The following is a 16468-nucleotide window of genomic DNA, read 5'->3' as shown; positions in this document are numbered from 1 at the left end:
TTTATTAGCATTAGTACAAAAGTTATCATTTCACTGTCTTTGACTAGTGCACTAGCATTTTTACCTAAAGTTAGCTTTTAGCTAATTTTCTCATTAATTAGACATGTTTAGTGTACTGAATGGAGTAGTAAAATTAAAACAACATGGTCCTGTTGCTCCACATGCTACTGCCAGCATTTAAGCTAACATTAGCATATTGGCAAATTTTAGCTCATGCATCAATTTTAACATAATGAATGGTACAACTACAGCTTAGTCAACATGCTTCTTCCTCTCCACAGTTAATTGACTACGTTGCAGCTTTCTTTAGCATTAATGCTAATTTTTAGCATAAAAACACTGGCTGAAAGCCGACGGGCACACTTTGGCATGCCCCTTTAAAATTTCTGCAGGAATTTTCTAGTTATATATTTATTCTTCCGTCACCGTTAATGCGGCTCGTACCGCTGTGTGCCCACCCACAAAAGTGGTATCAAAACGTGCGGCTCGTACCCGAGAAGGGAGCTATTACTTTTATTGGGGATTGGAGTTAAAATGATTACATAAATTAATAAAAACTAAAAAATTTGAGATTTTGTGTCTCACAGAATCAGTAATCTTTCTCTATGAAACACACACACAGGACTGTTTATGGCTGACTCAAAAACCCTTTTTAAATCCCCCTCACAGGCATAAATATCGCCCTATTGGTCTGAAAGTTGGTCATAACATAGATACACATGCCTGCTCATGTACAATGTTTACAAAAATTTGCTAGGGCTTATGCTTTTTGTCAGGGTCCTTCAGACTGACGCCTGGTGTCTCCCAAGTATAGAAACTGTGTCTGAAGAGGATTTTCCCGCTCTTTGGCTCTCACAGCTGCAGGGGATTAATTACCATAGCAACAGAAGAACAGAGTGTCTGGAACTGCAGCTCCCCAGGACTGCACTGTAGGGTTTTCTGGTATTTACAACTGCTTGTGTTTTCAGCATTATACTACTGATTCAAGACTATAACCATTACACATATGTCCCCCATGTTAAAATCTGACATAAATAAGAATAAATAGCTGATTAAAAGTCTATGGACAGAAAATAACGTCGCTGCTCCTTTAAGGAACCAGCGGCACAGACGCAGCGCCTGCGATGCTACAGATCACAAACCTGACAGAGAGCGGAAGAGGATTCGTAGGAAAAGAGCGGTGATGCTCAGCAAGGCAGGTCATTAGCATTTGTACAAAAGTTAGCATTTCACTGTCTATGACTAGTGCACTAGCACTTTTACCTAAAGTTAGCTTTTACCTAATTTTCTCATTAATTAGAAATGTTTAGTATACTGAATAGAGTAGTAAAATTAAAACAACATGGTCGTGTTGCTCCACATCCTACTGCCAGCATTTGAGCTAACATTAGCATATTGGCTAATTTTAGCATATGCATCAATTTTAACATAATGAATGGTACAAGTACAGATTATTCTACATGCTTCTGCCTCTCCACAGGTTATTGACTACGTTGCAGCTTTCTTTAGCATTAATGCTAATTTTTAGTATAAAAACACTGGCTCAAAGCCGACGGGCACACTTTGGCATGCCCCTTTAAAATTTCTGCAGGAATTTTCTAGTTATTTATTATTCTTCCGTCACCGTTAATGCGGCTCGTACCGCTGCGTGCCCACCCACAAAAGTGGTATCATATCGTGCGGCTCGATGCCGAGATGGGTGCTATTACTTTTATAGGGGATCGGAGTTACGACGGCGACGTAAAAAGCGAAAAACGAGCGAAATTTCCAACTGCCGAACCGCAGAGTGTAACTGACACCAACTGCCGCTTTTTTAGAGTGAGAAACAGGGTGGAATTTTGACCCCAAAATAATTTTGAAATCGCTCTCATGGCCGCAAAACATGTGCTATTGGTATGAAAGTTGGTCAGGAAATAGCACCGCATGTCTGCTCCGGTAAAATGTTTTCAAAATTTCTCTAGGGCTTACGGTTTTCTGTCCAGGTGCTTCAGAGCAAAGTGACGGGACATGACCAACTGACGCTCCCCCTCAGTGTTTAATATAGGTTTTTGAAAACTTACTGAGCTCACCACACACCATTTTTCTCTCATCAGTGCAATTCCTGTGAATGACCTACAGATATGAATCACAGGACTATCAGAGACGACAAGTAGCCCTCTCATACGCTTCAAACGGTTTTTGGATCGGCATAACGGTTCCCGAACGGGAAGGGGTCGTTCAGACTGCTTTTTTCATTAAAAGTGACTGGGTGTTCTCAAAGTTGCATGAAGTGTCTCTCACACACACACAGCAGTTGGCAGAGGCTTGATCGCTATGGCAACTGCTGGTTTGGCCTACAAGGTCTCTGTAGTTCTAAACATGGTGGAACACCTTAATACAGAGGGCAGAGCAGAAGGTCAGAACTACAACATGGCGGATCATTCAGTTATTACAGAGGAGGGCTGAGCTGGAATGTAGAGCTACTTGCTGTTTTGGCCATTATATTGGTGGATTAACCAAACCACTGTTACACATTGGATTTGTGTGTCTATTTAAAATGAAGCTTACTGAAAATTTCAAAATAAAAGCCCTGACATTTTTTACATCAGGTTATTGGTCTTTTGGGCTTCATGGGACTGGTTTAAACAAACCAGAGTTGCACATTGAATTAGCGTGGTCATTAAAATGAAGCTTACTGAAAGTTTCAAATTAAAAGTCTGCCTATTCCTCTAGTGTTAGTGCACCGCCGAAGGCGGTGCAATAATATTAGCCTTTTTTATGTTATTTATTTCTCAGGATAGTGAACTGCATTCAACATTAACATTAGCACAAACATTAGCATTTGAGCCCCCTTGACTATATGCTTCAAACAGTTTTTGGATCACTCTAAAAGATCCTGAATAGGATGGAGATGTTTGGACTGCTTTGTTCAGATAAACTAACTGCTTCAAACCGTTAGAATCTGTTTATCCCTTTGTGTCTCACTCACACGATAGTTGAGCTGCTCTTTAGAACTACAATGACTGAAGGTCAGAACTACAACATGGCGTAACTCTCAAATAGCACATAGTGATGAGCTGGCATTTAGATCTACTTGCTGTATGGGGCATTATATAGCTGGATTAACCAAACCACAGTTACACATTGGATTAGTGTGTAATCCACTGTAAATAAAAAAGCTATTGTAAAGCTATTGTAAATAAAGCTTACTGAAAGTTTCAAAATAAAAGCCTTGACATTTTTCACATCAGGTCATTACTCTTTTGGCCTTTATGTGACTGGTTTAAACAAACTACAGTAACACAATGAATTGTTGTGGTAGTTAAAAAGACGCTAGCTGAAAGTTTCAAAATAAAAGTCTGCATATTCCTCTCGTGTTAGTGCACCGCCGTAGGCGGTGCAATAATATAAGCTTTTTTTATGTTATTTATTTCTCAGGATAGTGAACTGCCTTGCGCAGCAAGGCCGTTCATTAACATTAGCACAAACATTAGCATTTCACTTCCTTTGACTAGTGTACTAGCACTTTTACCTAAAGTTAGCTATTAGCTTATTTTTTCATTTATTAGACATGTTTAGTATACTGAATGGAGTAGTAAAATTAAAACAACATGGTCCTGTTGCTCCACATGCTACTGCCAGCATTTAGGCTAACATTAGCATATTTGCTAATTTTAGCTTATGCATTATTTTTAACATAATGAATGGTACAAGTACAGCTTAGTCAACATGCTTCTGCATCTCCACAGGTTATTGACTACGTTGCAGCTTTCTTTAGCATTAATGCTAATTTTTAACATCATAACGCTGCGTCAAAGCCGACGGGCACACTTTGGCGTACCGCTGCGTGCCCACCCACAAAAGTGGTATCAAAACGTGCGGCTCGTACCCGAGAAGGGAGCTATTACTTTTATTGGGGATTGGAGTTAAAATGATTACATAAATTAATAAAAACGAAAAAATTTGAGATTTTGTGTCTCACAGAATCAGTAATCTTTCTCTATGAAACACACACACAGGACTGTTTATGGCTGACTCAAAAACCCTTTTTAAATCCCCCTCACAGGCATAAATATCGCCCTATTGATCTGAAAGTTGGTCATAACATAGATACACATGCCTGCTCATGTACAATGTTTACAAAAATTTGCTAGGGCTTATGCTTTTTGTCAGGGTCCTTCAGACTGACGCCTGGTGTCTCCCAAGTATAGAAACTGTGTCTGAAGAGGATTTTCCCGCTCTTTGGCTCTCACAGCTGCAGGGGATTAATTACCATAGCAACAGAAGAACACAGTGTCTGGAACTGCAGCTACCCAGGACTGCACTGTAGGGTTTACTGGTATTTACAACTTCTTGTGTTTTCAGCATTATACTACTGATTCAAGACTATAACCATTACACATATGTCCCCCCATGTTAAAATCTGACATAAATAAGAATAAATAGTTGATTAAAAGTCTGTGGACAGAAAATAACGTCGCTGCTCCTTTAAGGAACCAGCGGCACAGACGCGGCGCCTGGGTGATGCTACAGATCACAAACCTGACAGAGAGCGGAAGAGGATTCGTAGGAAAAGAGCGGTGATGAACGGAAACGCTTAATATAGTTGAGAAAACATAAATTACCTGGTCGAAAACTGACTGGGATTTAATGAGAACTAAGTTACATCGGTTTTGGTGAGTTTTGTTTTTATTTTCTTACATTTTCATCGTGTTGTACTTTTCATTTTAGCAGAGAGCTAAGGCTAAAAACGTAGCCGTTTGCAAGGAAATACTCCGTCATAAACTGTTATCAGGTTAATATTTAAACTGTTATCCGGGTAATATATTGGGTTTATGAAGAATTTATTTGAATAATTTCAGGATTTAAGAAAACATGCTTCTGACTCCCCGCAGGTTATTGACCACACTGAAGCTTTCTTAACCATGATTGCTTAATGCTAATTTTTAACATCATAACGCTGCGTCAAAGCCGACGGGCACACTTTGGCATGCCCCTTTAAAATTTCTGCAGGAATTTTCTAGTTATAGGTTTATTCTTCCGTCACCGTTAATGCGGCTCGTACCGCTGCGTGCCCACCCACAAAAGTGGTATCAAATCGTGCGGCTCGATGCCGAGATGGGAGCTATTACTTTTATAAGGGATCGGAGTTACGACGGCGATGTAAAAAGCGAAAAACGAGCGAAATTTCCAACTGCCGAAACCTAGAGTGTAACTGAAACCAACTGCCGCTTTTTTAGAGTGAGGAACAGGGTGGAATTTTGACCCAAAAATAATTTTGAAATCTCTCTCATGGCCACAAAACTTGTGCTATTGGTATGAAAGTTGGTCAGGAAATAGCACCGCATGTCTGCTCCGGTAAAATGTTTTCGAAATTTCTCTAGGGTTTACGGTTTTCTGTCCAGGTGCTTCAGAGCAAAGTGATGGGACATGACCAACTGACGCTTCATCCCCAGTGTTTTATATAGGTTTTTGAGTTACTACAGATGGAGGGTGAACAGAATGTTAAATCTACAGGCAGGGCAGAGTTTTCTGGACATTATATCACTGGTTTAACCCAACCACTCTTACACATTGGATTAGTGTGGCCATTTAAAATTAAGCTTACTGAAAATTTCATAATAAAAGCCTGTATATTTCTTTGCAGCCTAACTAACTCCTAACTAAAGTCTTGACATGTTTCACATCAGGTCATTACTCTTTTGGCCTTTATGTGACTGGTTTAAACAAACTACTGTAACACTATGATTTGGTGTGGTAGTTAAAATGAAGTTTACTGAAAGTTTCAAAATAAAAGTCTGAATATTCCTCACGTTAGTGCACCGCCGTAGGCGGTGCAATAATACTCAGCTTTTTTTACCTTTTTTTGCTCAGGATAGTGAACTGCCTTGCGTAGCAAGGCAGTTCATTAACATTAGCACAAACATTAGCATTTGACCCACCATTTTAGTGCACCGCTGTAGGCGGTGCAATAATATTAAAGTTTTTGTTATTTATTTCTCAGGATAGTGAACTGCCTTGCGCAGCAAGGTAGTTTACTGAAATAAATATCAATAAATATCCTGAGAAATAAATATCAGGGAAGACAAAAAGCCCTCTCATACGCTTCAAACAGTTTTTGCATCGGCCATACGGATCTTGTAGGGGAAGGGGTCGTTCAGACTGCTTTTTTCATCAAATCTGACTTTGTGTTTACATCAGTCTTATTTAAAATAAGCATTCTAGCAATTTTTAGTAACTTTTTCCTGTCAGGTTAGTACATTTACATCAGTCTTTCTTAAAATAAGCATTTTACCCATTTTTGCTTTGGTCTCTGGTTAGTATATGTACCTAAGTCTTTCTTAAAATGAGCATTTTAAGCTAAGACCCTGTTCCTCCTTCTACTGTAGACAACTCCTGCAGGTAAAAAAATATTGTTACATCATATAACCCCTAAAGAACAATACTACTGATGCATTTTTGAAATAATAACTTTGTATTTGGGGAAAATTACAATTGATCACAAAAAATTAAATTAAATCTTTTTTTTTAAAAAAAGATTTAATTTAAAAATTACTGAGCTCTGCACACACCATATTTCTCTCATCAGTGCAATTACTGTGAATGACCTACAGATATGAATCACGGTACTATGGGAGACGACAAATAGCCCTCCCATACGCTTCAAACTGTTTTCGGATCGGCCTTACGGATCTTGAATGGGAAGGGGTCGTTCAGTGTGCTTGTTTTAGTGAAACTGGCTGGCTCAAACAGATAGAATTGTCTCCCCCTGTGTCTCTCTTACAGCTGGCACCCTGTGGCCTATTTACCATAGCAACCGAACATGGCAACAGCTCCTGGGTCAGAATACAAACACTATGGCAGTTAAAGCAGAGGGCTATTAATTAAGTGGTTTATCACAACCACTGTTAAACATTGGATTAGTGTGGCCATTTACAATGAAGCTTAATAAATTTTTCAAAATAAAAGCCTTGATCATTTTACATCCTGCAATTGCTCTACTGGTGATTTAAAAACTGGTGTTACCAAATTACTGTTACAGACTGGATTAGTGTAGCCATTGATAATGACGCTTACTGAAAATTTCAAAATAAAAGCTTTGGCCATTTTTACATCAAGCAATTGTTCTTTTGGGCCTTACATGACTGGTTTAACCAAACCACTGTTACACATTGAATTAGTGTGGTCATTAAAATGAAGCTAACTGAAACTTTCAAAATAAAAACCTGTATATTCCTCTCACATGAGTGTACCGCCGTAGGCGGTGCATTAATTTTTAGCTTTTTTGACCTTTTTATCGCTCAGGATAGTGAACTGCCTTGCGCAGCAAGGCAGTTCAATAACACTAGCACAAACTTTAGCATTTCACCCCCCTTGACTATATGCTTCAAACAGTTTTTGGATCACTCTTGCAGTTCCTCAACAGGAAGGAGATGTTTGGACTGCTTTGTTCAGAAAAACTAACTGCTACAAACAGTTAGAAACAGTCTGCATATTCCTCTCAGGATAGTGTACCGCCATAGGCGGTGGAATAATATTTGCATTGTTAAGTTTCCTTTTCTCAGGATATCGAATTACCTGAGAAAAGGTATATTAACACAAAGAATAGCACTTCACTGCCCCCTAGTGCATTGCCTTGGTCAGCACACACACAGGATTAATTACTATAGAAGAATTACAACATGGCGGAACTCTCTGATACCACACATTAGGGCTGAGCTGGGATTTAGTACTACTTGCTGTTTTGGGAATTGGATTAATGTTGCCATTAATCCAATGTGTAACAAAAAAGAAGCTTACTGAAAAATGAAGCTTACTAAAAATTTCAAAATAAAAGTCTTGACATTTTTCACATCAGGTAATTGCTCTTTTGTGCTTTATGTGACTGGTTTAAACAAACTACTGTTACACATTGAATTGGTGAGGTAGTTAAAATGAAGCTTACTGAAAATTTCAAATTAAAGGTCTGCATATTCCTCAACTTTTAGTGCACCACCGTAGGCGGTGCAATAATATTAGCGTTTTTTATGTTATTTATTTCTCAGGATAGTGAACTGCCTTGCGCAGCAAGGCAATTCATTAGCATTTGTACAAAAGTTAGCATTTCACTGTCTTTGACTAGTGCACTAGCACTTTCACCTATAGTTAGCTTTTAGCTAATTTTCTCATTAATTAGACATGTTTAGTATACTGAATGGAGTAGTAAAATTAAAACAACATGGTCCTGTTGCTCCACATGCTACTGCCAGCATTTAGGCTAACATTGGTATATTGGCAAATTTTAGCTTATGCATTAATTTTAACATAATGAATGGTACAAGTACAGCTTAGTCAACATGCTTCTGCCTCTCCACAGGTAATTGACTACATTGCAGCTTTCTTTAGCATTAATGCTAATTTTTAGCATCGTAACGCTGGCTCAAAGCCGACGGGCACACTTTGGCATGCCCCTTTAAAATTTCTGCAGGAATTTTCTAGTTATTAGGGGCATGCCATAGCAATGCATAAGGAGAGCAGTACTGACTTGCGAAGCAAGTCAGTACTGCCTCCATGCATTGCATGGCAGGCACCTATTGTTCTACACCCAATAGAACGCCTCTTTATTATTATTATTAGGGGCATGCCATAGCAATGCATAAGGAGAGCAGTACTGACTTGCGAAGCAAGTCAGTACTGCCTCCATGCATTGCATGGCAGGCACCTATTGTTCTACACCCAATAGAACGCCTCTTTATTATTATTATTATATATTTATTCTTCCGTCACCGTTAATGCGGCTCGTACCGCTGCGTACCCACCCACAAAAGTGGTATCAAAACGTGCGGCTCGTACCCGAGAAGGGAGCTATTACTTTTATTGGGGATTGGAGTTAAAATGATTACATAAATTAATAAAAACGAAAAAATTTGAGATTTTGTGTCTCACAGAATCAGTAATCTTTCTCTATGAAACACACACACAGGACTGTTTATGGCTGACTCAAAAACCCTTTTTAAATCCCCCTCACAGGCATAAATATCGCCCTATTGATCTGAAAGTTGGTCATAACATAGATACACATGCCTGCTCATGTACAATGTTTACAAAAATTTGCTAGGGCTTATGCTTTTTGTCAGGGTCCTTCAGACTGACGCCTGGTGTCTCCCAAGTATAGAAACTGTGTCTGAAGAGCATTTTCCCGCTCTTTGGCTCTCACAGCTGCAGGGGATTAATTACCATAGCAACAGAAGAACACAGTGTCTGGAACTGCAGCTACCCAGGACTGCACTGTAGGGTTTACTGGTATTTACAACTTCTTGTGTTTTCAGCATTATACTACTGATTCAAGACTATAACCATTACACATATGTCCCCCCATGTTAAAATCTGACATAAATAAGAATAAATAGTTGATTAAAAGTCTGTGGACAGAAAATAACGTCGCTGCTCCTTTAAGGAACCAGCGGCACAGACGCGGCGCCTGGGTGATGCTACAGATCACAAACCTGACAGAGAGCAGAAGAGGATTCGTAGGAAAAGAGCGGTGATGAACGGAAACGCTTAATATAGTTGAGAAAACATAAATTACCTGGTCGAAAACTGACTGGGATTTAATGAGAACTAAGTTACATCGGTTTTGGTGAGTTTTGTTTTTATTTTCTTACATTTTCATCGTGTTGTACTTTTCCTTTTAGCAGAGAGCTAAGGCTAAAAACGTAGCCGTTTGCAAGGAAATACTCCGTCATAAACTGTTATCAGGTTAATATATAAACTGTTATCCGGGTAATATATTGGGTTTATGAAGAATTTATTTGAATAATTTCAGGATTTAAAAAGACTTTTTTCGTGTTTGTGACCTGTTACACAGGTCAGGTTTTTTTGTTGGTTGGAAGCTTGGTCGGAGCAAGGATTGGTCTGCCATGTGTGACGCAAGTAATGACAGACAACATGCTACTGATGCTCCAATAGCATTCATGCTATTGTTAGCATTTTGGCTCATTTTAGCTTATGCAACATACTAAAATGAGCAAAAATGCTCATACTACCGTACGAGTACAGCTTAAGAAAACATGCTTCTGACTCCCCGCAGGTTATTGACCACACTGAAGCTTTCTTAAGCATGATTGCTTAATGCTAATTTTTAACATCATAACGCTGCGTCAAAGCCGACGGGCACACTTTGGCATGCCCCTTTAAAATTTCTGCAGGAATTTTCTAGTTATATATTTATTCTTCCGTCACCGTTAATGCGGCTCGTACCGCTGTGTGCCCACCCACAAAAGTGGTATCAAAACGTGCGGCTCGTACCCGAGAAGGGAGCTATTACTTTTATTGGGGATTGGAGTTAAAATGATTACATAAATTAATAAAAACTAAAAAATTTGAGATTTTGTGTCTCACAGAATCAGTAATCTTTCTCTATGAAACACACACACAGGACTGTTTATGGCTGACTCAAAAACCCTTTTTAAATCCCCCTCACAGGCATAAATATCGCCCTATTGGTCTGAAAGTTGGTCATAACATAGATACACATGCCTGCTCATGTACAATGTTTACAAAAATTTGCTAGGGCTTATGCTTTTTGTCAGGGTCCTTCAGACTGACGCCTGGTGTCTCCCAAGTATAGAAACTGTGTCTGAAGAGCATTTTCCCGCTCTTTGGCTCTCACAGCTGCAGGGGATTAATTACCATAGCAACAGAAGAACAGAGTGTCTGGAACTGCAGCTCCCCAGGACTGCACTGTAGGGTTTTCTGGTATTTACAACTGCTTGTGTTTTCAGCATTATACTACTGATTCAAGACTATAACCATTACACATATGTCCCCCCATGTTAAAATCTGACATAAATAAGAATAAATAGCTGATTAAAAGTCTATGGACAGAAAATAACGTCGCTGCTCCTTTAAGGAACCAGCGGCACAGACGCAGCGCCTGCGATGCTACAGATCACAAACCTGACAGAGAGCGGAAGAGGATTCGTAGGAAAAGAGCGGTGATGCTCAGCAAGGCAGGTCATTAGCATTTGTACAAAAGTTAGCATTTCACTGTCTATGACTAGTGCACTAGCACTTTTACCTAAAGTTAGCTTTTACCTAATTTTCTCATTAATTAGAAATGTTTAGTATACTGAATAGAGTAGTAAAATTAAAACAACATGGTCGTGTTGCTCCACATCCTACTGCCAGCATTTGAGCTAACATTAGCATATTGGCTAATTTTAGCATATGCATCAATTTTAACATAATGAATGGTACAAGTACAGATTATTCTACATGCTTCTGCCTCTCCACAGGTTATTGACTACGTTGCAGCTTTCTTTAGCATTAATGCTAATTTTTAGTATAAAAACACTGGCTCAAAGCCGACGGGCACACTTTGGCATGCCCCTTTAAAATTTCTGCAGGAATTTTCTAGTTATATATTTATTCTTCCGTCACCGTTAATGCGGCTCGTACCGCTGCGTACCCACCCACAAAAGTGGTATCAAAACGTGCGGCTCGTACCCGAGAAGGGAGCTATTACTTTTATTGGGGATTGGAGTTAAAATGATTACATAAATTAATAAAAACGAAAAAATTTGAGATTTTGTGTCTCACAGAATCAGTAATCTTTCTCTATGAAACACACACACAGGACTGTTTATGGCTGACTCAAAAACCCTTTTTAAATCCCCCTCACAGGCATAAATATCGCCCTATTGATCTGAAAGTTGGTCATAACATAGATACACATGCCTGCTCATGTACAATGTTTACAAAAATTTGCTAGGGCTTATGCTTTTTGTCAGGGTCCTTCAGACTGACGCCTGGTGTCTCCCAAGTATAGAAACTGTGTCTGAAGAGCATTTTCCCGCTCTTTGGCTCTCACAGCTGCAGGGGATTAATTACCATAGCAACAGAAGAACACAGTGTCTGGAACTGCAGCTACCCAGGACTGCACTGTAGGGTTTACTGGTATTTACAACTTCTTGTGTTTTCAGCATTATACTACTGATTCAAGACTATAACCATTACACATATGTCCCCCCATGTTAAAATCTGACATAAATAAGAATAAATAGTTGATTAAAAGTCTGTGGACAGAAAATAACGTCGCTGCTCCTTTAAGGAACCAGCGGCACAGACGCGGCGCCTGGGTGATGCTACAGATCACAAACCTGACAGAGAGCAGAAGAGGATTCGTAGGAAAAGAGCGGTGATGAACGGAAACGCTTAATATAGTTGAGAAAACATAAATTACCTGGTCGAAAACTGACTGGGATTTAATGAGAACTAAGTTACATCGGTTTTGGTGAGTTTTGTTTTTATTTTCTTACATTTTCATCGTGTTGTACTTTTCCTTTTAGCAGAGAGCTAAGGCTAAAAACGTAGCCGTTTGCAAGGAAATACTCCGTCATAAACTGTTATCAGGTTAATATATAAACTGTTATCCGGGTAATATATTGGGTTTATGAAGAATTTATTTGAATAATTTCAGGATTTAAAAAGACTTTTTTCGTGTTTGTGACCTGTTACACAGGTCAGGTTTTTTTGTTGGTTGGAAGCTTGGTCGGAGCAAGGATTGGTCTGCCATGTGTGACGCAAGTAATGACAGACAACATGCTACTGATGCTCCAATAGCATTCATGCTATTGTTAGCATTTTGGCTCATTTTAGCTTATGCAACATACTAAAATGAGCAAAAATGCTCATACTACCGTACGAGTACAGCTTAAGAAAACATGCTTCTGACTCCCCGCAGGTTATTGACCACACTGAAGCTTTCTTAAGCATGATTGCTTAATGCTAATTTTTAACATCATAACGCTGCGTCAAAGCCGACGGGCACACTTTGGCATGCCCCTTTAAAATTTCTGCAGGAATTTTCTAGTCTAATTATGTAACCCAACCTTTGAACCAACTCATGTAGGATTAACAGGCTTTAAAAATCACAATGACACTGCATTATTACCATTTTTATTTATGGAAGTTGTGTTTATTTTTTATGTAGCTCCAGGTAAGAAGTTTGAATTTCAAGACTGCGACTTTTTTTTGCATTACACTTTTTCCTTCCACTAAACTTTCCATTAAAAGGCTTGGATATTCTGCAGACTGCCCGTTTCTTTAGTGCTTATATTTTGTGGCTTATTCTTCCCCTACATCAGCTGTCTGAAACCTTAATCATTTATTTCCCTCAGTCCACCAAAATAAAATCAATTTAGAGCAAAAAAAACCACAATGTTATTTCTAGATTATTTTTATATTTTAAAACAAAAACTTGAAAATGTTTTCAAAAATAAGATGGATACATTTTCTTCTATGAGATGTTGATGTAATTTTGTATATAAAGAGCATAGTTTCCAACAAAGACAATAAAAGCTAAAATTACATATATGGTACTTTTGTTCTCGCCTGGAACGTCAGCTGGAGAGGCACCAGCAAACCTCCTGACCCCACTGGGGGACAAGGGTGTAAGAAAATGGAGGGATGGATGGATGGATGGATGGATGGATGGATGGATGGATGGTACTTTTCTTGTCATTTTGTTATAGAAATTTAATCCGATTATTCTAAGACAGAAAATGGAAAACTACAAAAAAGTGTTTTATTTTTCTACAAAAAAAAAATCCTTTTTGTCGTTTTGGTTTTATGTGATATTTACATTTTCTGAGAAACTGAATTTTAGGCACTTACTTGCTGTGAGCCAAAATTAAATAAAAATATGTATATATTTAAGTGTATGCTTAATATCCCAGTAAATCACATAATGTTCCAATGAAACTCGTAACATTTTCTTGTTTCTAACTTGACTATATATATATATATATATATATATATATATATATATATATATATATATATATATATATATATATATATATTTCCAGAAAATCAGCTTGAAATAGAAAGTTTTAGCAATTTTATTTAAATTTATTACGTCAACCTTTTAACCCGGTTTGCTTATTTATTGTCCCACTCGGGTTTAGTATGTTCCAGTTGGAGTTTCTTAATGGTTTCACCTCCTTGTTTCAGTGAAATCTACTGCTCAGGCCCCGTCCTGCATCACATGCAGGAAGCAAAGCTGTTCAACGATGACAAACACTTTGTAGACATGAAGCTGAAGTTGCCTCCTGGTGAGTCCATAAAAATGTTTTGATTATACATCCATGATTCCTGCTTTTCTACTACTTCTTTTTTTTAAAAAAAAATCTTCCACAGGTGAAGTTTTGGCAGCTTTTCAAACGCTCTTAAACGAGTGGCCGAACTCCAGTATCCCGAAAACGAAGCTTGAGGAGTTCCTGGGGGCAAACTTTGACAAACCGGGGACGGAGTTTGAGCCGTGGACTCCGACCGACTGGCAGGACAAGTGAGTTCAAGCTGTTCCACTCAGGTCTACGGAACAGAATTAGGGCCAAAAACTAAAAACGTTTCAATAAAATACTTTAATTTCAGAATTCAAATTCTTTGACAACTATATCAAAATCTGAATAAATAAGCCAAACATTCCTAGGTGTATGCCAATTATGTTGTTCGTATATGAAAATAATCACATAGTTGTTTTGTTCATGTGTATATATGCACCATTTCCTGTTCCAAATTTACCTGCTAGATTTGACTGATAGAGCATTAACAATTTAAACAATTCTGATTCTGAGACAAAAATGTCAGAATTCTGTGATTGTAGTCAAAATTCTGAGAATAAAATTCTGAATTCTGCGACTAAAAGCAGAATTTTGAGATTTAAAATCACAATTTTAAATTAAAATAAATTTTAAAAAATACATTCTAAGACAAAAGTCAGAATTTAGAGATGAAAAGTCAAAAGTTTAAAAAATTAGAATTCTGAGATTAAATCAGAATTTTGAGGGGGAAAAAAACTGAATTCTGAGAAAAAAAATAATTCTAAGAAAAAAAGTCATTTTTTTGAAAAAGTCAAAATTCAAATCAGAACTTTGGGGGGAAATCAGAATTCTGTAAAACAAAAATTGAGTTCTAAGAAAAAGAAAGTCAGAATGTTGAGGAAAACAAAATAGAATTCTTAGGAAAAATTCTGAATTCTGTCTGAATTCTTTTTTCTTTTTTTTTTTTTACAGTGACTCTAATTGTCTTCCGTACAGATCTGTGTATTTTGTAGCAGTTAACAGGTGTCTTTCTGTGGCAGGCCGCGGTTCCTGAGTGGAATCGCAGACGAGAAGCTGCGGCTGTGGGCGGAGCAGATTCACGGCCTGTGGAAATCTCTGGGCAGAAAGGTGACGATTTCCAGCTTCTTCACCCAGATGAATTACAGTTTCACCCATAGTAAACGCGCTTTAGCGAGGTTAGCACGTTTTCACACGCAAGAACCTGCAAAAGTGTTTAATCCGATTTACCTCTTCCACATTTTATCCCAAAATGTATTTAATTGGGATTAATCGTTTTAATCCCGATAAATACCGTGATGGACTCCACATGCAACAGATCTAAAGAAATGAGGGATTATTCAAGACAACAAATCTCTCCTCCAGATGCAAACCAGTGTCAAAGACCATCCGGAGCTCTACTCTCAGATTTTCAGCCCACATCCGGTCGTGGTTCCGGGGGGCCGCTTCAGGGAGCTCTACTACTGGTGAGCCAGCAGTTTGACCAATCACTGCCGTCAATTTGACCGTTCTGACCTCATCAGCCAATCAGGACGCTCCCCTCACATCCAACAGGGACTCCTATTGGGTCATCAACGGGCTCATTCTGTCGGAGATGACGGAAACGGCATACGGCATGATTCAGAACTTCCTCTTCTTGGTCGAAAGGTATTAAAGAACGCCGGAAGTTTGGTTTCCATGGCAACGGGGTTCGCCTGAGTTTAGGTTGCGCTAGCTTGTTTTTTTGTTTTCTTGTTTTCCCGTCATTTTAACTAACATTTGGACAAACATCCCGCCATACTCTATTTTTACCCATCAGTTTTTAACTTAATTCCATTTTTATTTTTATTTTGTTTACTTTTTATTCAACAAGCTGAACAGATAACCCACATCTCTTCATCATCAAGCCGAACTCAGGTAAAATTTCACTAATTGATGTGTTTAGAAGTTGGCAGACTTGTATTAATTGGTTTAATAATCTCTGTGTGTAAATTTGAAACTGTCTGCGTGTGTGATAATCTGTCAAGATAGAGGATGACCGTCAGATTTTTTTCCTCATCTTCTATTAAAATACAACGGAGTAATTACAACAGCCAATCAGGACTCTCCTCTCACACAAAGAAAATAACAATAATAAATATTCGAAATATTATGAACCTACTCCCATATTGTTACTTTCTTAGTATTATTTTGACTTTATTCTCGTAATATCACGAATTTATTCTTGTACTGTTTTGCATTTACTTTCATATATTTTAATATACTTTTTTATTTGGCTCTACTTTCTTGTGCTGTGATATTTTATAAAAGACGACGGAAAAATCTGACTTCCATCCGTCATTTCTTTACAACTTCATTCTCACAGTACAACTTTTCCTATTATTATTTCAACTTTATTCTCGTAATTT

At 38.2% G+C, this 16468-nt stretch overlaps 1 protein-coding gene across 2 annotated transcripts in view; it reads left to right on the top strand.

Annotated features, from left to right (window-relative positions):
- treh (trehalase (brush-border membrane glycoprotein)) overlaps positions 1 to 16468 on the top strand; it is an 86640-nt gene that overhangs the window by 20554 nt on the left and 49618 nt on the right. For both annotated transcript variants that reach the window (XR_014090463.1, XM_008426435.3), the window contains exons 2-6: positions 13975 to 14075; positions 14161 to 14308; positions 15104 to 15191; positions 15447 to 15547; positions 15636 to 15728. Coding sequence is in view for 1 of the 2 variants with exons in the window: in XM_008426435.3 (XP_008424657.1) it covers positions 13975 to 14075; positions 14161 to 14308; positions 15104 to 15191; positions 15447 to 15547; positions 15636 to 15728 (531 nt within the window). In the remaining variant the exon portion in view is untranslated. The remainder of the gene's footprint in view (positions 1 to 13974; positions 14076 to 14160; positions 14309 to 15103; positions 15192 to 15446; positions 15548 to 15635; positions 15729 to 16468) is intronic.

Source organism: Poecilia reticulata, chromosome 13, assembly GCF_904066995.2.
Source record: "Poecilia reticulata chromosome 13, P_reticulata-male-v2, whole genome shotgun sequence".
Lineage (NCBI taxonomy): Eukaryota > Metazoa > Chordata > Actinopteri > Cyprinodontiformes > Poeciliidae > Poecilia > Poecilia reticulata.
The sequence above is the reverse complement of the archived record's forward strand: the minus strand, read 5'-3'. Positions and strand labels throughout refer to the sequence as shown.